The 22,137-nt window shown below is 46.2% G+C and overlaps 1 protein-coding gene across 1 annotated transcript; it reads left to right on the top strand.

Annotated features, from left to right (window-relative positions):
• The first annotated feature begins 200 nt into the window (after positions 1-200).
• Positions 201-2,561, top strand: LOC129596318 (uncharacterized). The gene is made up of 3 exons (XM_055493557.1): positions 201-283; positions 1,432-1,524; positions 2,135-2,561. The coding sequence occupies exons 1-3, from the start codon at positions 201-203 to the stop codon at positions 2,559-2,561; spliced, it is 603 nt and encodes a 200-aa protein (XP_055349532.1).
• The last annotated feature ends 19,576 nt before the right edge of the window (positions 2,562-22,137 follow it).

Genomic DNA, 22,137 nt, shown 5'->3' with positions numbered 1-22,137 from the left:
ATAATACCGGAATCAAATTTTAATAATCAGTTTCGTCGTTCGTTTTATCGGACCGGTTTATTAACACTGCTACAGTGATAATTACAGACAAAAGAGGCTTTGATTTGACAATTATGATTTTAACACCGGTGATTTTGATGCTTGTAAGCCGAAGGAAAATAATAATTGAATCTCATGTAGCGAATCTGAACAGGTTACCTATGGCTCGTTTCGATCGTACCACTCCAGAAAATCGACCCATCACTCTTCGCTACCGATTGCTGCGTATTCCTGGTATTATCGCGTATTACCCCGGTATTCGTTGGCTTTATTCGTTTTATGTTTTTATTCGGCATTTATTCGTTTTCTGCCTGTAATCTTCCTTATTCCTTCGGGATTTTAGTTTTTCTTACCACTGTTAGGGAAGAGCAAAAGCTTCCAGCCCTTTGAGCCGACCACTTTTTTGCCTAAGTTTGAAACATGGAACCCAATTGGATGCGCTGCATGTCTGCCAGAAAGGACATTTTGTAATTAGTGCGAGACTGCGAGTATCCAGCAATAGTATCCTCCTTTATTGAGAACGGTGAAGTGATTAGCTGCGCCTCAGGATCCGATAATGCAACCACAGCACGAAATGCGTCAAAAATACGGCATTAGCAACCTAAATCGATGCCTTCTGCGGACTGCAGTACCGTTTATCGCACTCTGTATTGCATTGCCGGTACTTAAAATAACTCAGTTTTTGAATTTGACAAGATATTCTGTACAGTATATGCCAGTGATATTTAAGTAAAGTTAGAAAGTTCAGTTCAGCGTCACGGAATTTATTTTCCTATAATTATTTGTAACGAAGGAATTTTCTATGCAGTCCAAAGGAACTTATTAAATAAACTACATTTCAGCGCAGTAACACTGGTGCATTGAACACACGCAACGGAAGTCTAACAACGTACACACAAACAACATGTGTTAATGCTAGCGCGACCTTTAGAAAGAAATGCAACATCGGCACCTATGCAACATCGGATAGTACTTTGTATTAGGAATAGTAAACTGCGATTGCAGGTCGACGAACAGAACCTAGAGGAAGATCTATTTCACGTGTGGGCGCAGCGTGCATGGGTAGTGGGTTTTGTGCGTCAATGAAGGTGGAGTTGGAACGGCGTTGAATACACGGGATGTTGTTTTCCCGCTGCAGTAAATTTCTGTTGATCGATGCGGCTCAGAGAGCTTTTACTTACCTGATACAAAATACCACTATATTCAAAGATTTTCTGGCACTTGTACAAACGTTTACCTGGATTGCTTCTCTACTTTTACTTGGCTAATGCAATGGGCAGGGTTCGAAAAACGATCGGATATTTTCTTGACCGCAATCGGGAGTGGGTTCACCAGGAGATCAGAGCGGAAGCCCTGGTTGTGCTGTGGTTTTCACTGCACATTGCGCTAAAGCTGGGCACTCGTGTCTTTCCGCAATGGGCGAACAGCCGCGTCGATCCCGACTCTCGGAAAGACTTTGATACTTTACTGGGGTGGTTCGGATGCGTAAGTTTTTATCTAGGCACCTGCTTTTTGTTTACGATACGACAAGCGAAACAAAAGCGTGTTTCATTATTTCTTTTGTGTGGTGTATCGAAGATAGAGAGGTCTGGAACTTTAGCATGGTCTCCACCTTAAACAAAGTGCTAAAGTGTTAAAATTGCAAAAATATTCTGTTTTTGAAATGTTAAGACATCTTTGCCGGAAATTTCCTTATTCTTTTTGGGTGATCGCTTTTAAAAAATAACCACTGCAATCCAGTTTCTCGCAGGAACGTTGCAAAAATCAATTATTTTCTAGAAAACTGTGAATGCGTGAAGTATGTCTTTTACAAAAATTCTTTGAATGGCTGTAGACCATAAACTTTCAGAAAGCTCCAAAAGGGCACACTAAATGTAAATAATGAAAAAACCAGGATTAATATATAGTAACCAAATTATATCTGAAGAGCTTTTGCCGATAAATGTCATATTATAAAATGATTGGCTTTACGTACTGCGACGTGATGACTCTGCAGTTTTAAAATAAATACTGTGCTAGAAATGATAAGCGCAGCAAAACAAATAAAATTGTGGCGAACGTTTTGCCTGGGTTAAAAATCGGTTTTCTTTCGCAGCGCTGTTCAACCGCATTTCGATGAAACTCAGGTGAACAATGACGTGGAAGCCAACGAACGCAAGGAGCTACCGGCAGCGGAACCGTCGCCGCTGCATTCCACGTCCAAGAAACACTTTTGCGTCTGCTCTATGTGGGCCTGTTTCCAGTGCGTCAACTTGACCATGCACCTGCGCCTTTTCGGCTGGACAAAGCTCCCGTTTCCGGTGGTGGGTTTCTTCCTTCCGGTGCGGCTGCAGCTGCCGGGTATCTTGCTGCTCTTGTCGCTCTTCATGATGTGGATGTACCGGGAATTTCTGCGCGATGTACTGGCGCTGTACCGCGGAGAGCGCGTTGTAGCTCAGCAGGATAAGGCACATTGTTGCTGCTGTGGAAAGAAACTGGATGCCAACGAGGCTAAAATTGCGGGCTTTCGCCGTTCAGTGTGACAAAGCTTCATGTGTTAAGGAAAAGGGACACATCCATCCTGGCTAACCGTTACTTAACATTAACCGACCGGTATAATTTTTGCTTGGATTTACCTGACTTTTAACCTTCAGTGCGTCCTTGTTGCGCATAACAAGCTGGCAGCCACCTGGGACATAACGCTCTACTCCAGTTTTTAAGTTTCATGAACGGATTGGTCATTGATTTTTGCGTGCCTCCGATGCAACTAGCACTGTGCACTCCTCATCGCTTTTTTTGCCACTCCCCGCTTTACGGTTGCCGTCGACGGCATTATTTTGCACGAGGACGCGTCGTTAATTAAAACGTCTGTGTCGTAAATTAAAACCTGAAATCACATTTTAATGTGTTCCCTTCTTTGCAATATGCGACACTTCAGTGTTACGTGTTAGCCGCTATAACACTATGAATTACCATACTTTGTACAGATCGAGACTGTCTATACTTCTATAACGAACATTATGCTGTTGTGTGTAAATATGATTTGTAACAAGAATTTCTTGAACAGATTATCTGCATACGGATCATGCGGTGCATATTTTGGGGTGGAAACTTCGTGACGTAATTCTTGTTTAAGATACCAAGATTTTGAGAAACGTTGCCGCACAGGTGACGTGTGGGGATGATAGTACGTACACATCTCTGTTTACCTATCATTACTGTTGTACGCCTTCTCCTACGTCACTGCAGTTGTGTGTTTACTGCTATCTGTGATTCGTCTGTGCTAATCTTGATAGAGGTGTATCTCTTACTCCTCGCAGTCTATAATATAAGATCTGGTCTTCCTGTGTTAACGATATCAGTCAGGATTAGTCTTGATCATTCTTGACTGGCTGCTTATTTCTAATTTCCTTGTGTTGTGTAATGTGTTGTGATTAACAAGACATCTTCCGTGTAGATTGGCGTTCGTAATTAGTTTCGGATCATAACGTAGTTTGCGTGGTATGCTCGTGTCACAATCGACCTTTGATCTTGCTGACCCTCGCATTAACTGCGACCGGAAGTTGGAAGTAAGAACATTCTGTACTTTTTCCTGCAGGCATTCGAGTTAGGGATTCCTGCGTTCGTCAAGGTTCGTGTTCCTGATCAGTTTCAGTCCGTTATTACTGTAACAGTTGAGTTATGAGTTGTTCTACCGATTGAGTCGAGGCTAGGGAAGTGGGAAGAACTCTACTTTACCGTAGCAGACTTTTGTCTACCGCGACACAGGTTAAAACAGTTTGTGTATTGGTAAGTGTGATTTGTGCGTTTTCTACCACTCAAATGTGCTAGGTAAACGAACCTAGGAATCAGTCCAGAAAAATTTAACGGGGCCTATGGAAGAACATTTTGTTTATATCACTATACAGAGGTACGTGGCAGTTTACGGGGGCGCCCCGCGTATATTTTCGCAGTGAAATAATAATAATGCTAAATAAGATAGGGCATCTACGAGCATTCCTTTTGCATCTTAAAGGCTGACGTGATTAAAACGGGATTTGTTGATTGTGGTATTTTTCCAGTTTTAGGTCCTGCGTTTTTTCGATATATCGTCAAGATGCCAAAATTCAGCCATTTAATTTACCATGTTTCAGGTTAGTGAATTCAGCGGTTACGTGGTTAAACTGAATAGCAAAAAAACGCAGTACGCCTTAGTAAGTTAATAGTGTAACATGGGATGCGCCTTTAGCGTTGTTTAGCGATGATTGGTTCTTTCCAGCGGTAGTTCATTTCTGTTCATTCCTGTTCGTTAGCGCTGTATTTGTGGGCTATGCGGCTTCGCCGGGCTATGCGATTTTTCAGTCTTGTTTCTCGCTTTTTGAATAAAGGTTTCCTTTGTTTAGAAAGTCGGGATCTGGGACTTTTCGAGTGTTTTTCAGTGGTTTCCGTGCCGATTCATTTAGATTAGGGTGGTATTTGTCAGTGATCACGATTTAGCAGTCAGATTTGCCTTCATTTTCCGTTTTATCATTTGTCTCTGTGACAAAGTGGCGCTCCTGTAATCAATCACCCATTGTCGGATGTAAACAGCAACGGGCTGTTGAATTTTGACGCCAAGCCGTTCAGTAGGACGAAGGACTCCGTTCCCTTTTTTTTAGTCCGTGGAGACGGAATTCGCACGGACGCTCGGCGGAGTCGGCCGATCGATTTCGTTCGGTGTGCAACAGGTAAGCACAGCGGCATACGCCGGCAGAGTAGTTTTTTCTCCTGAGCCGTCCGCCAAGTCGGTACCTCGAGAATCTGTTGCGAATGTCTAGAGACGGTCAGAGTACGCATAGAAGCGATAATCCAGACGAACATGTCGAAAAGAGCGTAGAAACTACGGGGAGAACCGATGAGTTCCTCAGGGCTTCTGATCTCAAAGCCGCCTTGCAGGCGTTTGTATCCGACTTTAGTCGTGAGTTTGAATCGCACTTTGAAAAACTGGTTGAGGAGAAGTTTAAAAACCTGAGTTTAAACAGCCAAGATGTACGAAAAAAGGATACCGTGAAATTAGGCAGTTTAACTGCGGCACCGGGGGATTTTCCTTCACACGTGCCTGGATCGGCAGCGCCGGTTGCACACGTCCCTAACAGTAGAGCGGAGCAGCATGATGTCATGACGTCACAAAGGCGGCCGGAGTCCATGATCCACAGCCCTGAGCGTGTGACGTCACAATTCGGCGCGCAGCCGTTCGACCTACCATACAGAGAACGACCTAACATTCACAGCAACGTTTCTCAAACGCAGGATCGTGCGAAAGCGCGCATGTTCAGACAGCATCCAAATGTTTTTGGTGGAGTGGATAACCGCCCGTTCGGGACCACTAATTCGGCTGATTTTGTTTCCCAGGATGTTCGTTTCTCCGCATTTAGGAGCGAACCAACCCGCTCGCGATTCGCGCACGAAGACAACATGGAGTGTGACATGTATTCTGAGAGCAACCGTGGAGATGCCAGAAAGGTTAGCTGGCAATTAAATTCTCCCGGCAGATCAGACAGGTTTTTTAGCTCACGCGATGACGAGACCGCGTCAGTAGACGATGATCACGCGGGTATCAGCAGACGTAATAACAGTTCCGGTGTACGAAGTGAAAAGCCCGAGTTAAACTCGCCATCACACCGCGTCTCGCACTCTGGCCTCAACACTACCACTTCAGCGCAGCTCAATGCGACTTCCGGCACTGCCGCATATAATCCTTACATGTTCATGCAGGCACCTTCACAGAAGATTGTTAAAATCCCAGAGTTTAAAGGGGATAAAACAGAACGAGTAGAAAACTTCATAGCTCGGTATGAAGAGATTGCGTTTATTAACGGATGGTCTGATGATTTTATGGTTGCTGGTTTGGTGCAAGCTCTAAAAGGGAGGGCTGGAGATTTTTATGACAACGTGCGTAAACAGTACGTAGGACGCCTTTCGTTCTCAGAGTGGAAAATTAAGCTAATGGAAAAGTTTTATGAGCACGATCGTGAGTTAGTCGCTTCTCAAGATCTAGCTTCTCGGTATTATAAACCGCAAAAGAGAGTATCGATGATTACTATCAGGCGGTTATGGATTTAATCGCGGACTGCGGATGCGTGTTTACTCCGGTAATGCAGGTTAATTACTTGGTTAATGGTCTGCGTACGCTACCTGAATTGTATACTTTGGTTGCGACTAATATGCCATTGACACCTGCAAACTTCCTCCTGCAAGCACGTAACTGTAGCCGCATTCTCGCGCAGAAAACCAGCGATGCTGCAGTGGGAATTCAGTCACAGTTGCATGTCAGTGATCATTTCAATAGGAATCGCCATAGGCGCAGTTCGTTCTCAGAACGGTCGACGGGTGATTTAATCTCATTCTCAGAAACCGAGCAGCAGAATAGCAGGCCAACTGATTCAGGGACTAATCAAGGGACAAGTCGACCGCCCACCCCAGCAACATAACTTGCTGGACGTGTGGAGAAAAAGGCCATGTAAGCCCCAGCTGTAAGTGGTATCAGGTCGACCCGGCCAAACTTCCGCCGTCTGTGCGCGAGTACCAGGTGCAGCGTCGACAACGCCGCGAGTCATTACGCGATAGCGCAGATAATGCGGGCAGCCGCCCACCGAGTGCGGGACCGCCAAAAAACGGGAGCCGACAGTAGTGGGAGGTGTAGCTGTCGGTACGCTAGAATTACCTCTTAGTGAGAAGGATGCTAGTTATAATGCAGTGCCGGGAGGTACAGGTTACCGAAAATTTTCGGATTACCGTGGGTCAGCTAACGCTGCTGCTAGCACGGAACTTCCGGCGACAGTGAGTGCTGTTGAACGGCTTGAGACTGATATTCCTATCATAGCACAGCATTTCCGGTTTAACGTTACAGTTAACGGGTACGATGTTCCCGCGCTAATAGATACTGGTTCAGATTTCTCGCTAATTTCCAAAGCGTTTTGTGATCAACAAGGAATCGTATATAAGGATCTTATACGAAGCGGCAGTCCGCTGTATATGCGCGGCATTACGGGTAAGGTGCAACCACTAACATTGTACACTATAGTAAATGTTAACTTTTTGAACGCAACGTATGCGCACGCCGTATTTGTCGCGGACATTCAGCAGCAGTTTTTATTGGGAATGGATTTTTTTATACGGAAACCTAAATGTGTAGACCTGTTAAAAGCTAACATACTGCCGAATGATTGTGTAGAACAGACGATTCAGTGGGTGGACATTCAATGGGACGACAGGTGCAGTCTTTCGTCCGTTGCGATTTCCCAGTTTTTAACTGAAGTGTATGCTTGCCCATACTTACAGGGATATAAGATTATGGTTATCCCGCCCCACGAGAACATTAAGTATGCCGTCATTCACTGGAATGGTTGTCTGAATTCGGCTGAAGCCGCAATTACGCGCAATGCTATCGAGGCGTTTTCACTGATAAACAGTCTGAAAGCTACTGTTACTATGAGTTCTTTTAAACGTCAGCAACAGTCTTTCCCTAAAGTAGACGTTCAGCAAAAACATGTCGTGTTTAGCGCAGAAACTGTCGACAAGGCGTCGGGCTGGGATAACGACATAGCGGGTGAACTTCCGCTAGGCTCGAGCACCAATAAGGTAGAGCCCGTAGTGCATTCTAAACCCGTCCGTACTTATGCGACGCATTCGGTGACTATCCCGCCGCGTAGCGCTGTATTTTTCCACGCAAAACCTAGAGTAAAGGTTAAGCAGCAGCGGTGCGTATTTTTTCAGAATGAGGTACTGTCCAATCACTTAACGGTAGCCATACCGAATTCCGTTGTCAACGTATTCGAAAACCGTCTGGACTTATTTGTGGTAAACCCTAATGACAATCCTCGTATAATACGTAAAGGTACGCTCGTAGGGACTATCGAGTCGTACGAAGAAGACCTCGATCTGACGTGTTGTACGGGTGACGTTGGCACATTTACAGATGAAGAAAATTTGGAATTTGAAGAAGCATTGAAAACCGTAAATATTAATTCTTCTTTAAACGCTGAACAGCGAGAGCGCATAATGCGAATACTCCGCTCACAGCGCGGACTGTTTCCGACGAAACGTAAACCGTACGGTCAGACGGACTTCAATGCGCATACAATCGACACCGGCGACTCTAAGCCGTTTAAATCCGCTCCGCGGCGGACATCGTGGCACGGCAGAAAACTTATACAAGACGAGGTCGACAAAATGTTAGAAAAAGGTATAATACAAAAGTCGCGCTCGCCTTGGAGTTCACCGGTTGTAATTGTTCAAAAGCCAGGAGGTAGAGGCGTACGGTTCTGTATCGATTTTAAGCAGCTAAATTCGCTGACACGTAAAACGTGTACCCATTGCCGCTACCGGAGGATTTGCTGGAAGCTGTCGGCAATAGTAGTTGGTACAGCAGCATCGACTGCTATTCGGGTTTCTGGCAAATACCGGTCGCTCCCGAAGATCAACCGAAAACTGCGTTCACAACCCAAGACGGCTTGTACGAATTTCTTCGTATGCCGTTCGGGTTGTGCAATGCACCAGCAACATTCAGCTTACAATGGACACTATACTAGGTGCACTGAAATGGACCATGTGTCTTGTGTACATAGATGATATTATTATATTTGCTAACAGCTTTGAGGAGCACGCTGATCGGTTAGAAACCGTTCTCCAAGCGATCAGCAGTGCCGGGTTAACCATTCAGCCCGCTAAATGTTCGTTTGCATACAACGAAACTAAGTTTTTAGGGCACATTATCGATTGTCACGGCATACGTACGGACCCAGAAAAGATTGCCGCAATTGAGCGTTTTCCGGTTCCCAAGTCCGCAACCGATATTAAGTCATTTCTAGGTTTGGCTAGCTATTACAGGAAGTTTATAAAAGGGTTCTCGCATATTGCGGATCCATTGTACGCGTTAACGCGAAAAGATATCGATGTCAAGACGGGATGGAATGCAGTACATGATAAAAGTTTTGCTACGTTGAAAAATGCTCTGACCACTGCACCGGTGCTAGCACGCTTCGACCCAAGTCGACCAACTGTCATCGAATGTGATGCTTGTGGGCACGGGGTAGGTGCCATATTGTCGCAAGACGGGCACATTGTAGCATGCGCTAGTCGTACGTTATCAAATCATGAACGTAACTACCCGATTACAGAGAAGGAGTGTTTAGCGGTAGTCTTCGCTGTCACTAAGTTTAGGCATTACATTGAGTTCACCAGTTTCACGGTGAGAACCGACCATCAAGCTCTGGTATCGTTGTTAAAAACGCGGGAACTAATCCGCGATGCGTACGATGGGCTTTGTGGTTAAGTGCGCTTGACATGACTGTAGAATACAGGAAAGCGTGTTTACACGGCAACGTCGACTGTTTAAGTCGTTTTCCGGTCGATGCAGCAGCACCTGAGGAAGAAATTGATCTTCCTCCCGTATCTCACAGTATGGGCTTAGTTAACTGCCAAAGTGTACATCTTACTGCAGTTGCTGCTAGCACATGCATAGGCGATGCTGATGTGGACTTACAAGACTACGAGTATCTCCGGGCAGAACAGGCAAAGGATGTACGTCTTCGGACGATTATTGAGGACATGGCGAACGGTCAGTCTGAGAATAACCGCTGGTACAAGGCAGATTACTGTATTAAACATGGCGTACTTTATCGCTATAAGCGGTACTTAACCAGCAAGCACTGCTGTTTTGTGGTACCTGGTCAGCTTAGAGCAGAAATTCTGAAAGCATGTCATGACTTACCCATTACGGCGCATATGGGATTTCAGAAAACGTGGGACCTTATAGTTCCACGATTCTGGTGGCCGGGTATGCATAAGTACGTAAAGAATACGTAGAAAGTTGTGACGAATGTCAGGCCCGCAAACTGTCAAAACTAAAGGCACAAGGCGAAATGCAGCATATGCCGATACCTGCGCCTTTTCATACGGTAGCGATGGACATCCTTGGTCCATTTCCGGCAACATGCCGTAAAAACCGTTATGTTGTTGTGGCGATCGACCATCTCAGTCGTTTTGTCATTGCTCAACCGATTCCGAATGACACCGCAGCAGTCGTAGCTGAATTTTTTGTAGAGCACGTTATTTTCAAGTACGGTACCCCTTTCAAGTTACTGACTGACCGCGGTACACATTTTCGAAACGATCTGATCGAAAAAGTCACCGAGCTCATAGGGCTAAAGCACGTCGCCACAACGGCGTATCATCCGCAAGGAAACGCACTATGCGAACGGCAGATGGGTCCTATCTCGCAAGCGATTTCGATGTTCACTAGTGACAATCAAAAGGACTGGGATTTGTACGTGACGTCGGTGGTTTTTGCGCATAATGCGGTGGAACAAACAACCACTCGATTCACACCGTTTTACTTGCTTTTCGGTCGAGAAGCGAACTTCCCGTTTGATACTATTTTTAAGACATGTGAACCATCACGGTACGGGGGCTATCCCGATTATGTACAGCAGCTAGCTGACCGGATGTCACGATCGTACGATCTTGCGAAATCTAGAATAGAATTACAGCAAAGCCGCGATGCCTCGCGTATTGACGAACACCGAAAAGCAGTGTCATTTGAACCGGGACAGTTAGTGAAAGTTCGAAACTATTCACGTAAAGTCGGAGTCAATACTAAGTTAACACCAAAGTACAAATTTCCGTATGAAGTTGTAATCAAATGTAGTGATAACGTATATTTACTAAAGCCAATGTTTAAAACCCGGCGGCGTGCTAAGCCGGATACAGTGAATGTTAAGCGCATTCAACCGTACATTCAGAGGAGTACTGATAAGACAGTTTTTCCGTGTGCTGCGTGCAGGGCAGCGATCCACGCTCGATTCCAGTTTTCGGGTCAACTGGTGACGGATAGCTGCACGCACACGCAATTTGACCAGGTTTATTTCCGTGCGCTGGAGTCCGTCTCTGACGAAAACACGCGTTATGCGATTATCGCCGCCGCTTCCAACATTCCAGCAGGGTTTCAGCGTTTGGCTGAGAACTACGTGTACGCTGATAAAGCACTGCAAGCATTTGTAGATGATTGTGCAGCAGTTTTTCCTACCATCCGCGAAGAAGCACGTAATCTCCGCCCGCAAGAGCGCTTCGAATCGCTGTTTCTGCGCGAGGAGGTACGTGGGAAGTATAATTTAGAGTAGTTGTTGCTGCGTTTTCACGTTTGGTGCGCAGTCTGCGATAAACAACCGACGCATAATTTGTTTTTCGTGTTCAGTTGATAATAAGTAATGTAATGACTAACTGTAAGGAAGCAATCGGGTTGCCGCGTGAGTAACACGAGAACTGCGCATATTGCGAAATGCAGCCAGCGTTCGACGCAAGTGAATCACGCAGCAGCGCCTTACTTTTTAGCCTGGGACTACTAGACTCCGGTGCGCAGAAAATGCGAAAAAGTTTTAAAGTTTAGTGAACATTCGTACGTGTGCTGCGCTTACGCGGTATAGCTCGCCATTTTGGCGCTTGGCACCTAATGTTTTGAGATATTGTCCGGAAAGATAAGCGTCTCGCTCTATGCGTGCTCTCGCAGTAATTGCGCTGGACGCTTATAATGCTGTTTTATTCTACAGCACGGCACAACGCGCTCGGGGTTGCTTCCCTGCCGCAAGTGGACGCGTTGATGGAGGTGGGACTCGGCAGCATGCCCAACATATACATGCGCGGACTGGCAATCATGATGCAGAAGCAGCGTGAGAAGCAAAACCTCCGCCGCCGCCGCCGGTCTACATGCCTCCGCCATTTGTAGTGCCGTCCTGACTGTAACTCCAGCCTGGAAAGGAGGCTTACTTCCGCGGCCGGTAGCAATGAGTCTTCTGCCTACCCCGTCTCAGCAGTTGGCAGCAGTGTACAACGCGGCCAATGTCGTACCGGCGCAACAGCCTGAGCCCGGGAGTGCGGTGTTGTCGGCCGTCACCACAGTGTCATCTAAGTCCGGAAGCGCAAATACAACGGCCGCCGCCAACTCGTCAGCACAGCCACCAGATGGACGCGGTCCACCCATGCCGTGGCTTCTGCGCGACATGCGAATGGATGATTACTGGGATTTTCTTAATGATTTGTCGCTCACCGATGAAGAATACGAGGACATGTACCGATTTCCGTCGTACCCGGAGATCCACGCGTGGTGCGGTGGTACATTGGCCCACCTACCCTGTTGGAACATCAGTACAACGGGTATCCATTTCACTACAGTGGCAGCCGCTCGCTTCCGGCCGACTCCACCCTCCGCGAGTGGGTTCGCATTCATCATGCGTTTGCCTCCGGCAATGCCGAGAAGTATCTCGCCCTGGCCCGCCGTATCAAGATCGTCGCACGGTTTGCACCGCTATTGGCACGCATGATCTTGCAACTGCCAGTCCCTGCCGGCAGCCACACCGCACTGGAGATTGCCGCACAACAACACTTCCCCATTCCAAGTAACATCGGGGTGAAGCCGGCACCTGTTTATTATGAGCCTTGGGACGGATTCGGATTCTTCTACGCTGTCCCCAATCCGACTACATCGGAAGAAAGTGGCCCCGTGTATGTGAATGTTGACTACGAGAATTACATTCCGTTAGTCTTGCGTAACCTTCCGCTGAGCGACATCCGGCTTCAAGCCGCGGAGCACCGACGAAAACCGAAGAGCAGCGAGGCGATTCTGTGTCAGAAGAAATGTTGGTCGACGCGCAGGATGAACAAGCTCATAACAGTGGCGACGCGGAGATGTCGGGAACACCGGAAGATGCAGAGAAAGAGGACCTTGGCGCGGAGGATCCGAAATAGGTGTCATTGTCTCTCACTGACGATTGTATTTTAAGGGCGCGATGTCTAGTTATTTTTCGAAATTTTCGCAACATGATTACGTATCATTATAGTTTTCTTATTCTATTACCTTTCTTTGTGCGGCTGGGGTCCAGCCTTTTCGTTCCGGGGGGACGTGTAACATGGGATGCGCCTTTAGCGTTGTTTAGCGATGATTGGTTCTTTCCAGCGGTAGTTCATTTCTGTTCATTCCTGTTCGTTAGCGCTGTATTTGTGGGCTATGCGGCTTCGCCGGGCTATGCGATTTTTCAGTCTTGTTTCTCGCTTTTTGAATAAAGGTTTCCTTTGTTTAGAAAGTCGGGATCTGGGACTTTTCGAGTGTTTTTCAGTGGTTTCCGTGCCGATTCATTTAGATTAGGGTGGTATTTGTCAGTGATCACGATTTAGCAGTCAGATTTGCCTTCATTTTCCGTTTTATCATTTGTCTCTGTGACAATAGTTTACAGCCATTGCGTGCTGTTGTTCGTGAATCGCCCACTGAATCGATTGTAACTACGGTATGCATCTGAATTTACTGTGTAAAACGTGTTCAATTACTGTACGTACTAGCGGTGGCTGCGAACCATGTTATTGCACGAGCGCTAGCGCCAATACCACTGAGAAATGGTATTGGGATTGCGGAATTGGAAAGGTGTTACATGACGTTCTTCGTGGCGTCAGCCAAATTTTGTGCTCGTGACGATCAATTAACAGCAGCACCTCACAAAACAGTACATTGTAGGTAGTACGAATTCGGGATTGTGACTTGCAGCCAATAACACCATCTTGCCAAGCTCCTTATTTCGAAGTTAAATTCAATAAGGCAGAGCGATACTTTGAAACAAACAGAGCAGGGCAGAGCATGAGATTTAAAAATTTACGTACAATTTGTGACTACATTGATGTTTCGTACCAAGCATAACAAGGATTGGGATCTTTACAAAACAAAAACTGTTTGGAGAACCATGATTGTATAGCAAAACCATTGTAGATAAGAAATCGTCGATAATATTGTCTAAAACCAGACTACTTTTGTTTGGTACAATTGGTTGCACATACTCACTAGATACAGATGCAGTAGCTTGAAGTTTGGCGTTATCAGCATCCATGCAACTTGATTGCCACTTATCGCCGGTGAATTGTCAAACTGCTATCCCAAATCACAATACACCGACCAGCTGGTCGTATGTCGAATAAGACTCTTGAACAGTGCCATCCTGCAACATACATACAAGTAGTAAAGATAGATTACAGTTTGTGGATTCCCTGATAAACTTGACCATTTCGTGCACTGCTAGCTGAAAAACTGGAACATGCGTTTAGACGGTATGAATGATCATAGTTACAACAAAATAAATATTTGCTATAAGAAAACCGATCGTCGTTAATCTATCAGCCGACTTCATAACCCTTTAGGTGTGTACTGGGCGCTCGTCTTTTCCAGTCTGTTCTCTCTGGCCTACACGCAGTACGCGTCCCATCGTGATGTGACGTACGCTGCGCTCATGCGCATCACCGATGCCGCACTCCAGGAGGACTGGTCCCATAGACCGGTCTATCACGGCCCCTTCCAGCCGGAAGATCGGGAGTATTCCGACGCCATTTTCCGTAACTACCAATATGACGCCGGTGTTCCGCTATCCCACTTGCTGGCTGTCCAGGAGATCTGCGACGCTAGCGAGTTTATTGCCAGTCGGCAAAGCAGCCGGTAGGATAACCGTTTTTGGCACCGTTACGCCGGTGACGGCTCCCTGGACATCGCCGATCGTCTATCTGCCGAGTTCATGGAAATGGCCGTGGTCCGAACAGATCAAGGGTATCAGTATGAAACTCGCCAGCTGATTGGCCAGGCGCTGCATATGGCACAGGATCCGTATCGTACTGGCAACGGCACCTTGACCGCTGGCGCGGTACAGGCTTCCGTCGATTGATGGAACCGTATGTTTCGAGATCTCGATTCAACGCGGCACCGAAAACTGCTACTTACCGACAGCAACCGCGGTCGGGATATTCTGATCATACTGGACAACGGACCCAACCACCCGGATGGGTTTCTGGATCGCCTGAACGCTTTGGCCCGCTGGACAGTGGACTATGTCAGCCGGCTTGACCGGCCTCCGAATTCGTGGGTTTCTAAACATATCCCCGCGGACTTCACCATCAGAATTGGATCGCACGATCGTCTTGGTCTGAGTTTATCAAACTATCCAGAGACAATTCTACAGTATGTAAATGGTCTTGTTACGGGATGCAGGCAGAACATAACATCGTGTCTGGCCGCCTATGACGGCGATCTTTTAGCCTCGCTAGATGAGCACTCCGAGAGGCCGATGGAGCAGTTGGTACTGCAGTAATTCTCTTCACCGACCGCCCCTTCAGCTCTGATCCACGATTACATCTGCCGTTATTACAGGCCCGCCAGAACCGGCTGAGTATTATCGGTAATCCAGGCAGCGATTATCAGTCCGTCTACTCGGATTTCGCACAGAAGACTGGAGGAAGCGCGGTCTTTGTCAGTAACAACGAGAATGATCTCTATCACAATATGGGCTTTTTGCATCATGCTTACAAAGATAATCTAGTCGTGGCTGCTTGCATAGACGGTTCAAAAGAAACTGAACAAGAAATCGAAATTACCGTGCGTTCGCGACGGGACGTACCGGTCGGTATACTAATTGGAAACCAGGATATTTCTGTGGATCTTTCATCTAACGGCAGCTTTCAGTCTTACCGCCGCGGACAGTGGGTCGAAGCACCGGATTACCTCACTAACTTCAATGGAACTTGGAAATTCAAAGCACGATCTACAACTCCGGGATGGTCATTGCAAGCACTCATCCAGTCGGACGCTTTCCACACTGTTGGCCTGTACCGGTTGGAGGACTCCACGGGGACCACATCCCGACCCTGGTCGCACCGCGGCTACGTGCGAATCGAAGGAAACCCGGTTGTCAACCAAACCGTCAGCATTCTTATCAGTCGATTGGCATGCATCGGCTGCGAAGCCGTTTATCCTCAAGTGCAGATAATCACCTCAACTAGTGACGTTCTGGTAAACATCATGGCCCAACCAATCAGCAAACAATTTTTTGTGGCGGACATAGTAGTTCCTGCGCAACCGTTTCGCATTGCGGTAAGCGGGGATTCTGAAGGTCGGCCTTACAGACGCTACAGCCAAACGCTGATCACACCAACACGCCATGGACTTGATCACGAATCGAGCAGTCGATATCGTCTACAGTACATCCGGCACAGGCGCCAAACTGACCTACACCACCGGTAATTTATCTCCAAAGCTGGAAGTCAGGAAAACTTTTGACGAGCTGTTATCAGCCATGAACCAAACCGGTATTAACACTCACGAATTCAAAATCACTTCCAATGAACGCCTTGGTACGGGGGTAAGTGTGCAGTATTTACTCCTTGCGCTGCTCAGCGACAACCCGCAACAGAGTGCCGATAACTTCATCATCAGGGAAATTAACGTTCTCGATGGCATTGCACGCCCGCCGCGATGTACCGTTCGCCAGTCAACGCACAGCCGCTGCAGCAACATCACAACCTGTTTCAACGCCACATACAACGCCCAAGTGGAGATGAACGATGACATGGACGATTTCCAATATGCCGTCCATCCGGTGAGCTTCCGCGGGGACTGGTCAAAACACCAGCGGAGCGGTTGTCACCAGTCGTTGGGTGCGGGTCAACGGGAAACTGGTAATGCGCAAGCAGGTCGCCGGTGCTTCGTGCTGTGAAACGGTGATACTGTACGCCACCGATGTCAATGGGGAACCCGGAGTACCTTGCGAATTTAAAAGTCCCATCGAGGTGGTCGAAACGAGTGATTCGGGTGGGCTGTCGACGGGAGCCATTGTGGGAATTGTAATTGGGTGTATCGCCGGGGTGGCGCCAATTGCCGGCTTCGTGGTCTTTGCGGTCAAAAAGTGGGGATGAGTTCCTAACCTTTGAAAAGTAATGATATGCGGTCGCACGAAACTATTCGTTTACTTATTCGTTTGATTATCTGTTCATAAGACATACAATTTGAGGGCTTACTTATGACCTTTGGTCGCGTGGTCAACGAGCGGCTGTCAACTAAAATGCACGAGCTACATAATACTACTATCACTATCACTTATCGTTATAAGACGCAAGAGATTTAGAGGTCACATCAAGTTCTGGCTATTTTTCCAATATATTGCTAAAATATTTTTTTAGTATCAGTCATCAGACAATACTAACAGGCAACTGATGCCAACCCCTGAGCCGTCTTTCCTTCAGCCATACCCAACATGAACTAAAAATTAATAATTAATAAACAATAATTAACAAGTAGGTAGTGAACTTTGTATACCGTATGACAACTTTTGCACTGTTCAGCTTCACAAGCGAATAATAATTTAATGTCGGCAGTATTCATAAATTACCTACGCGAAAAAACGCCCGACAACTGGAAAAATACGTAAAATCAACAGATCCCGTTTTGATCTAGCCCGCCCTTTAAGATGCAGAAAGAATGCTCGTATGATTCTATTAATTGCAACAACAGTGTTTCATTACGAAAAATTATATACAATACTATGGTAGATTAGATCAAAGATTAGATCCTAAAATATTCGTTTTAAGGACCACTGCAAATTATTGCATCCTATCTTTGGCGGAATTTCTCCCTCCCGACTGTAGAAGGACAATTATTACCAGGACCGTTTTAGGGGTTCGGCCCATAAACTGTTGCGAATAATGATGATTATTACACTCTTTACGATTAGTTAGCTCATAGAATGGATACGGTGCGAAATGCAAGTGGATATTTTCTCGACCGCAACGGGGCCTGAGCTTACCAGGAGATCATAGCGGAAGCCCTGGTTGTACTCTCGTTCTCCCTGCACCTTGCGTTGCAATTGGGCAACGTGTGTTTTCCGGAATGGCGGAGCACCCGCATCGATCCCGACTCTCGGGCCGATTTTGATTCTTTACTGCGCTGGTTTGAATGGGTGAGTAGTGAGTACTTGCCTGAACAGATTTCTGGACAATCAGGCAAATGCTTGAAAAGCACAGAACATTATAATACATTATTGTAAAACATGAGATTGTAAAAAAAGAGTTGGTAAATAACCATATCTTCATCTCGTAGGCGTTTCTACAATACTGGCGTAACTAATTATTTGGGAGCTGCTTTAAAACTGATGTTTGAATACTGATAACTGCGATTACTGCGATTTAATGGCTTTACACTTTACCGTGCCGTTTCACAATAATCTCTTTATTGTTCCCGACAGAATATAAATAGACGCTCCGTACGCCGGGGGAAACGATGGCGTCCGAATGGATGGAGCCTAGTCGCAACAACGTCAGCCAGAGCGATGATGGATCAACAATGACCGAAATGTAATTGACCTCCACCATTAACAGCTTCTAGCACTATGCGTGGGCCCGTGCTCAAGTTCGGACTTGAACTCGGACTTGGACTACTAAAACTTGGACTCGGACCACACTTGGACTTCTAACCTTGGACTTGCACCCTTCAACTTCGACTTTTACAACTTGGACTTGGACTCCTCAAATTGGACTTTTCTTAGGTTTCTTAAGTATCTCAGAGTTCTTAGGTTTCTTAGGTACCTCAGGGTTATTCGGTTTCTTAGATTACTTAGGTTTCTTAGGTTTCTTAGTTTTCTTAGGTTATTCAGGTTTCTCAGGCTATGTCCAAGTTAGGAAGTCCAGTTTAGAAGTCCAAGTTAGGAAGTCCAAGTCCAAGTTATGAAGTCCAATTTCGGTCCAAGTCCAAGTTTTAGTAGTCCAAGTTCGAGTCCAAGTCCGAGCTTGAGCGCGGGCCCTATGCGTGGCCATCTGAGATATATCGGCACTATTCCTGATGTCTGCGCCCGGCTCCTTAGAATCTCCATAGACCGTTCCTCGTTTGCACGAAAGCGAAAGTTTTATTGTATGTATCCCATTTTTGAAACAATGTGCCGGGCCAATTTCCCTTAGCGTTTCTTTACAGCGAGCAAGGTATTCCTGCGTATTTCATTGGTATTTTTGCGTATTCTTTCCTGTATTCTTCCTTATTCTTTTGTGCAACTACTTAGAGAAGTGATATTCTTGCTTTTGGTTATTTTTATAACCCCGTCGAACACTGGAAACTGTCTTATTCGTTAGAAACGGGATGTCTCGCTGGCTGCTCCGCGAACTCTGCTTGCGCCGCAGCTCGGCTTCGCCTGCGGCTCCGCCTTCGGTTAATAATCCAGAATACTCCACCAAGCTGTCTAATCTTTAACTGTTACTAAAACGAAAATAAGCCAACGAATTTTAACAAACGATAAGAATTCGAAGTGGGAGAAGTAGCACTTCGTCACGCTCGGCAGGACAGCCGCTTTTTCATGCAGCAGCCAAATGAGCCAACACAGTACTTCTAGTTCAGCAGTAAATGTTGTCCTACCTCATGGACGGGCTGAAACGTTAAAATTAAGCATACCGCCATGAAGACAGTTATTTAACCGTCAAATGGTTTCGCAGTTATTTCCGATTTTCCTGATTGGCTGTTACACTGTTCCGTAGACTTTATATAGTAAGGTTTCCCAGAGTTTTATTTAAAACGTATTCGTTTCCTCAGATCTAACTGATTTTGTAAAAACCTATCAAATTAAGGCTATCGAATAATACATAGAGCTTAGAGATTAATCAAGTGTGTCGTTCGGGATGGATGCGCAGACACGATGACCACATCTCCTCTTATTATCTCCTTTATTATAAAAGATTCCCGTAGAACTTTTTACAGTAGCGAAATCTCATATAGCTGAATGTCCCCTTCGTTTCGTTAATAACGACGGGTACTGCCGTTTAAACGCTCGTTAATTGTACCCCATCGTTAATTCTATCGCCAATCGTACCCCTTCGTTGATACCGCAACCTGCTTATTGACTGTGGTAACAATTAACATAATTTTTTCTAGTCTGGAAAGCGGAATTCTTAGAGGCGTAGTACAACCGGAGATTTACGACGAAAACCGGTATTAAGGTTATACGCCGGCTTCGCAGTTATGTGTCTAAAGCTAGATCCAGAATGGATCCAGAGACAGAGACAGAAACGGGATCTATCCTGTGGAGTGAGCTACGCGGAAGTGTAGCGAACTATGCGGAAACACAAAACGTCGCACCGCGTATAGCTGACTTTTAATATTATTGAAAGTCTGGAGCACAGAAAATCAACAACTGATCGGCACAGCTCGATCGCAAATCGTAGAGCCAATTCAACAGTGTGTAACACTGTGCAGCACGTGCTAAGCCGCGCCCACTAACAAAACACAAGCCAATCAGAGCGAGACACAACACAGACCGTAATCCATCGGCGTAGCGCCTAGCGCCATAGGCGTGAACGCTAGTGAGCCCTCGTCTCACATGCCTCTGGGGGGATGCCGAGCTCCGTTGAGGCTGGACACACTCCCGAATCCACGAAAAACGACGGTCGCCGGTGTCTGTGCGTGCTCGAAAACATCAAATTCTCATTTATCACATCAATTCCATAAGGCACAATTCCATTTAATACGATGTGAATAAAGAGATCCATTTATAAAAATACTATTCCATATCAATTCTAATACAAAACAGATCATCAGTTAAAAAGATCAACAAAAGTATTAATCAAATGTAGACTAGGATCCTCCATTTCTGACTCGTAAAGGTCACAGGTCCTGTCCACCGTTTTCCGCACTTTGGCCCATTCCGCTCTGTTGAGCAAGTCCGCGCATCCGTAATGCGACTTGTAATCACAATCCACTTGAGAATCAGGTGCGTATCAAGTACGACTTAGGAATACTGCTTCATCTTTGGGATATTGTGCGTATCAATTGTACGACTTCAAAGTGAGATCCAATAAGGGTCATGGAGGGACGTCATATAGACAAGCATAGTTCGCTTCCTCCCTGGTAAAGGTCATCCTTTGTTAAGATGATCCGTTGAGATGTGCGACTCGTTTTGGGTTAATGGTCCGAAAAAGGTCATGCGACTTGAATTCTAATACGGTGACTCGGTTGGACATTAGTAATTCCAAAGGTCATCCGACTTCATTTAAAACTTCCATTAAAGGTCATGGAGGGACTCAGCCGATTTTTAACGACTTTCAAGCACTTCTTCGCTTGCCTCCCTGGTAAGGCTTTCACTTTGACCTTTCCGTCGCACATCCAACTTCAATATGCCTCGGGCGGCCAGAGTGCCGGCATAGTTTACCGTAACATCTCTGATGGGGCCGGCTAACTACCGCATTAAATTTACCCCACGACGCTTCCACTTTTAATCTTTGACTCTTGTTCGCCGCTTGTGGCCAAACTTCGGTACGAGAGATCCGGCTTGGTTACCGCTATTTCTCTCGTTGATTTTTAACACTGGGTCGCTCGGAGAGATTGCCGGCATAGTTTACCGTAGCAACTCTAATGAGGCCGGCTGACTGCCGCATCAAGTTTACCTCATTAATATTTCCACCTGTTGTCTTTCTCTTTTTCGCCGCTTGTGGCCCACTTTCGTATTCAAGAGATCCGGCTTGACTACCGTAGTTTCTCTTGCAAATTTAAAACACTGAATCGCTTAAAGAGGAGAGCCGGCTAATTGCCGTAACAACTCCCTTGGGGCCGGCTTTATAGACCGAATCAATTTCAACCCCAATAGATGCTCCATATGATTTCTTTCGGACAATTCTGTGCTATAAACGCTGAAAACAACAATACACGAATACAGTTTATGTGAACAAGTCATAACGCCCTTATATACGACACCCTGTTTCATTTTTCTGACGTACCGACATATGCCGTAGACGCCCTTTTAATAGTGAGATCCTAGCGATCATCACTATTCCATTGCATCTGAATCGTCCTCGCCATCTCTTGGCGGGCGTTTCTTAGCACTTTCTGGTTGATTACGGTCAGACGTTCGGTCAATCGGTTCCGTTGAATCAACTTCCATGACCTTTTCCGGGTCAACTTCTCGCTGACCGCGACCCTTCCCTTGGCGACTGCGTTTAACCGCCTCTACCCGGTGGCGTGCGTCATTCTCTTCCAACCGCAGTCTTCGATTGTCGGGGTCATCTGCTAGTCGACGTTGTACATCGGCGAGATTTTCCCGAGGCTGCTGGTTCCGTAGGCCACGTCGTCCAATCTGGTTAGGGGCGCGTTCTGGGCGGCGATCGCTTTTCTTTACAAGGAATTCGTCGATGTACATTTCAACTCCGTCAAAAGGTTCGACGTAGTCACTTCCCATGGTGTCTTTGATCTTATTAATCCTCTCTTCTACCTGGGAGGCGTGGCATTGTGTAAGACTGCCCTTTTCCATCCGTATCTTACACTTTTTCAGCGCC

The sequence above is a fragment of the Paramacrobiotus metropolitanus genome, unplaced genomic scaffold, assembly GCF_019649055.1.
Source record: "Paramacrobiotus metropolitanus isolate TYO unplaced genomic scaffold, Prichtersi_v1.0 Parri_scaffold0000088, whole genome shotgun sequence".
Classification (NCBI taxonomy): Eukaryota; Metazoa; Tardigrada; class Eutardigrada; order Parachela; family Macrobiotidae; genus Paramacrobiotus; species Paramacrobiotus metropolitanus.
The sequence above is the reverse complement of the archived record's forward strand: the minus strand, read 5'-3'. Positions and strand labels throughout refer to the sequence as shown.

Coding starts and splice junctions, on each gene's coding strand:
- LOC129596318 (XM_055493557.1), top strand. CDS start 201: ATGGCTCGTTTCGATCGTACCACTCCAGAAAATCGACCCATCACTCTT. Junction 284..1,431: donor CGTATTCCTGGTATTATCGC/GTATTACCCCGG, acceptor ATTGCGCTAAAG/CTGGGCACTCGTGTCTTTCC. Junction 1,525..2,134: donor TACTGGGGTGGTTCGGATGC/GTAAGTTTTTAT, acceptor TTTCTTTCGCAG/CGCTGTTCAACCGCATTTCG.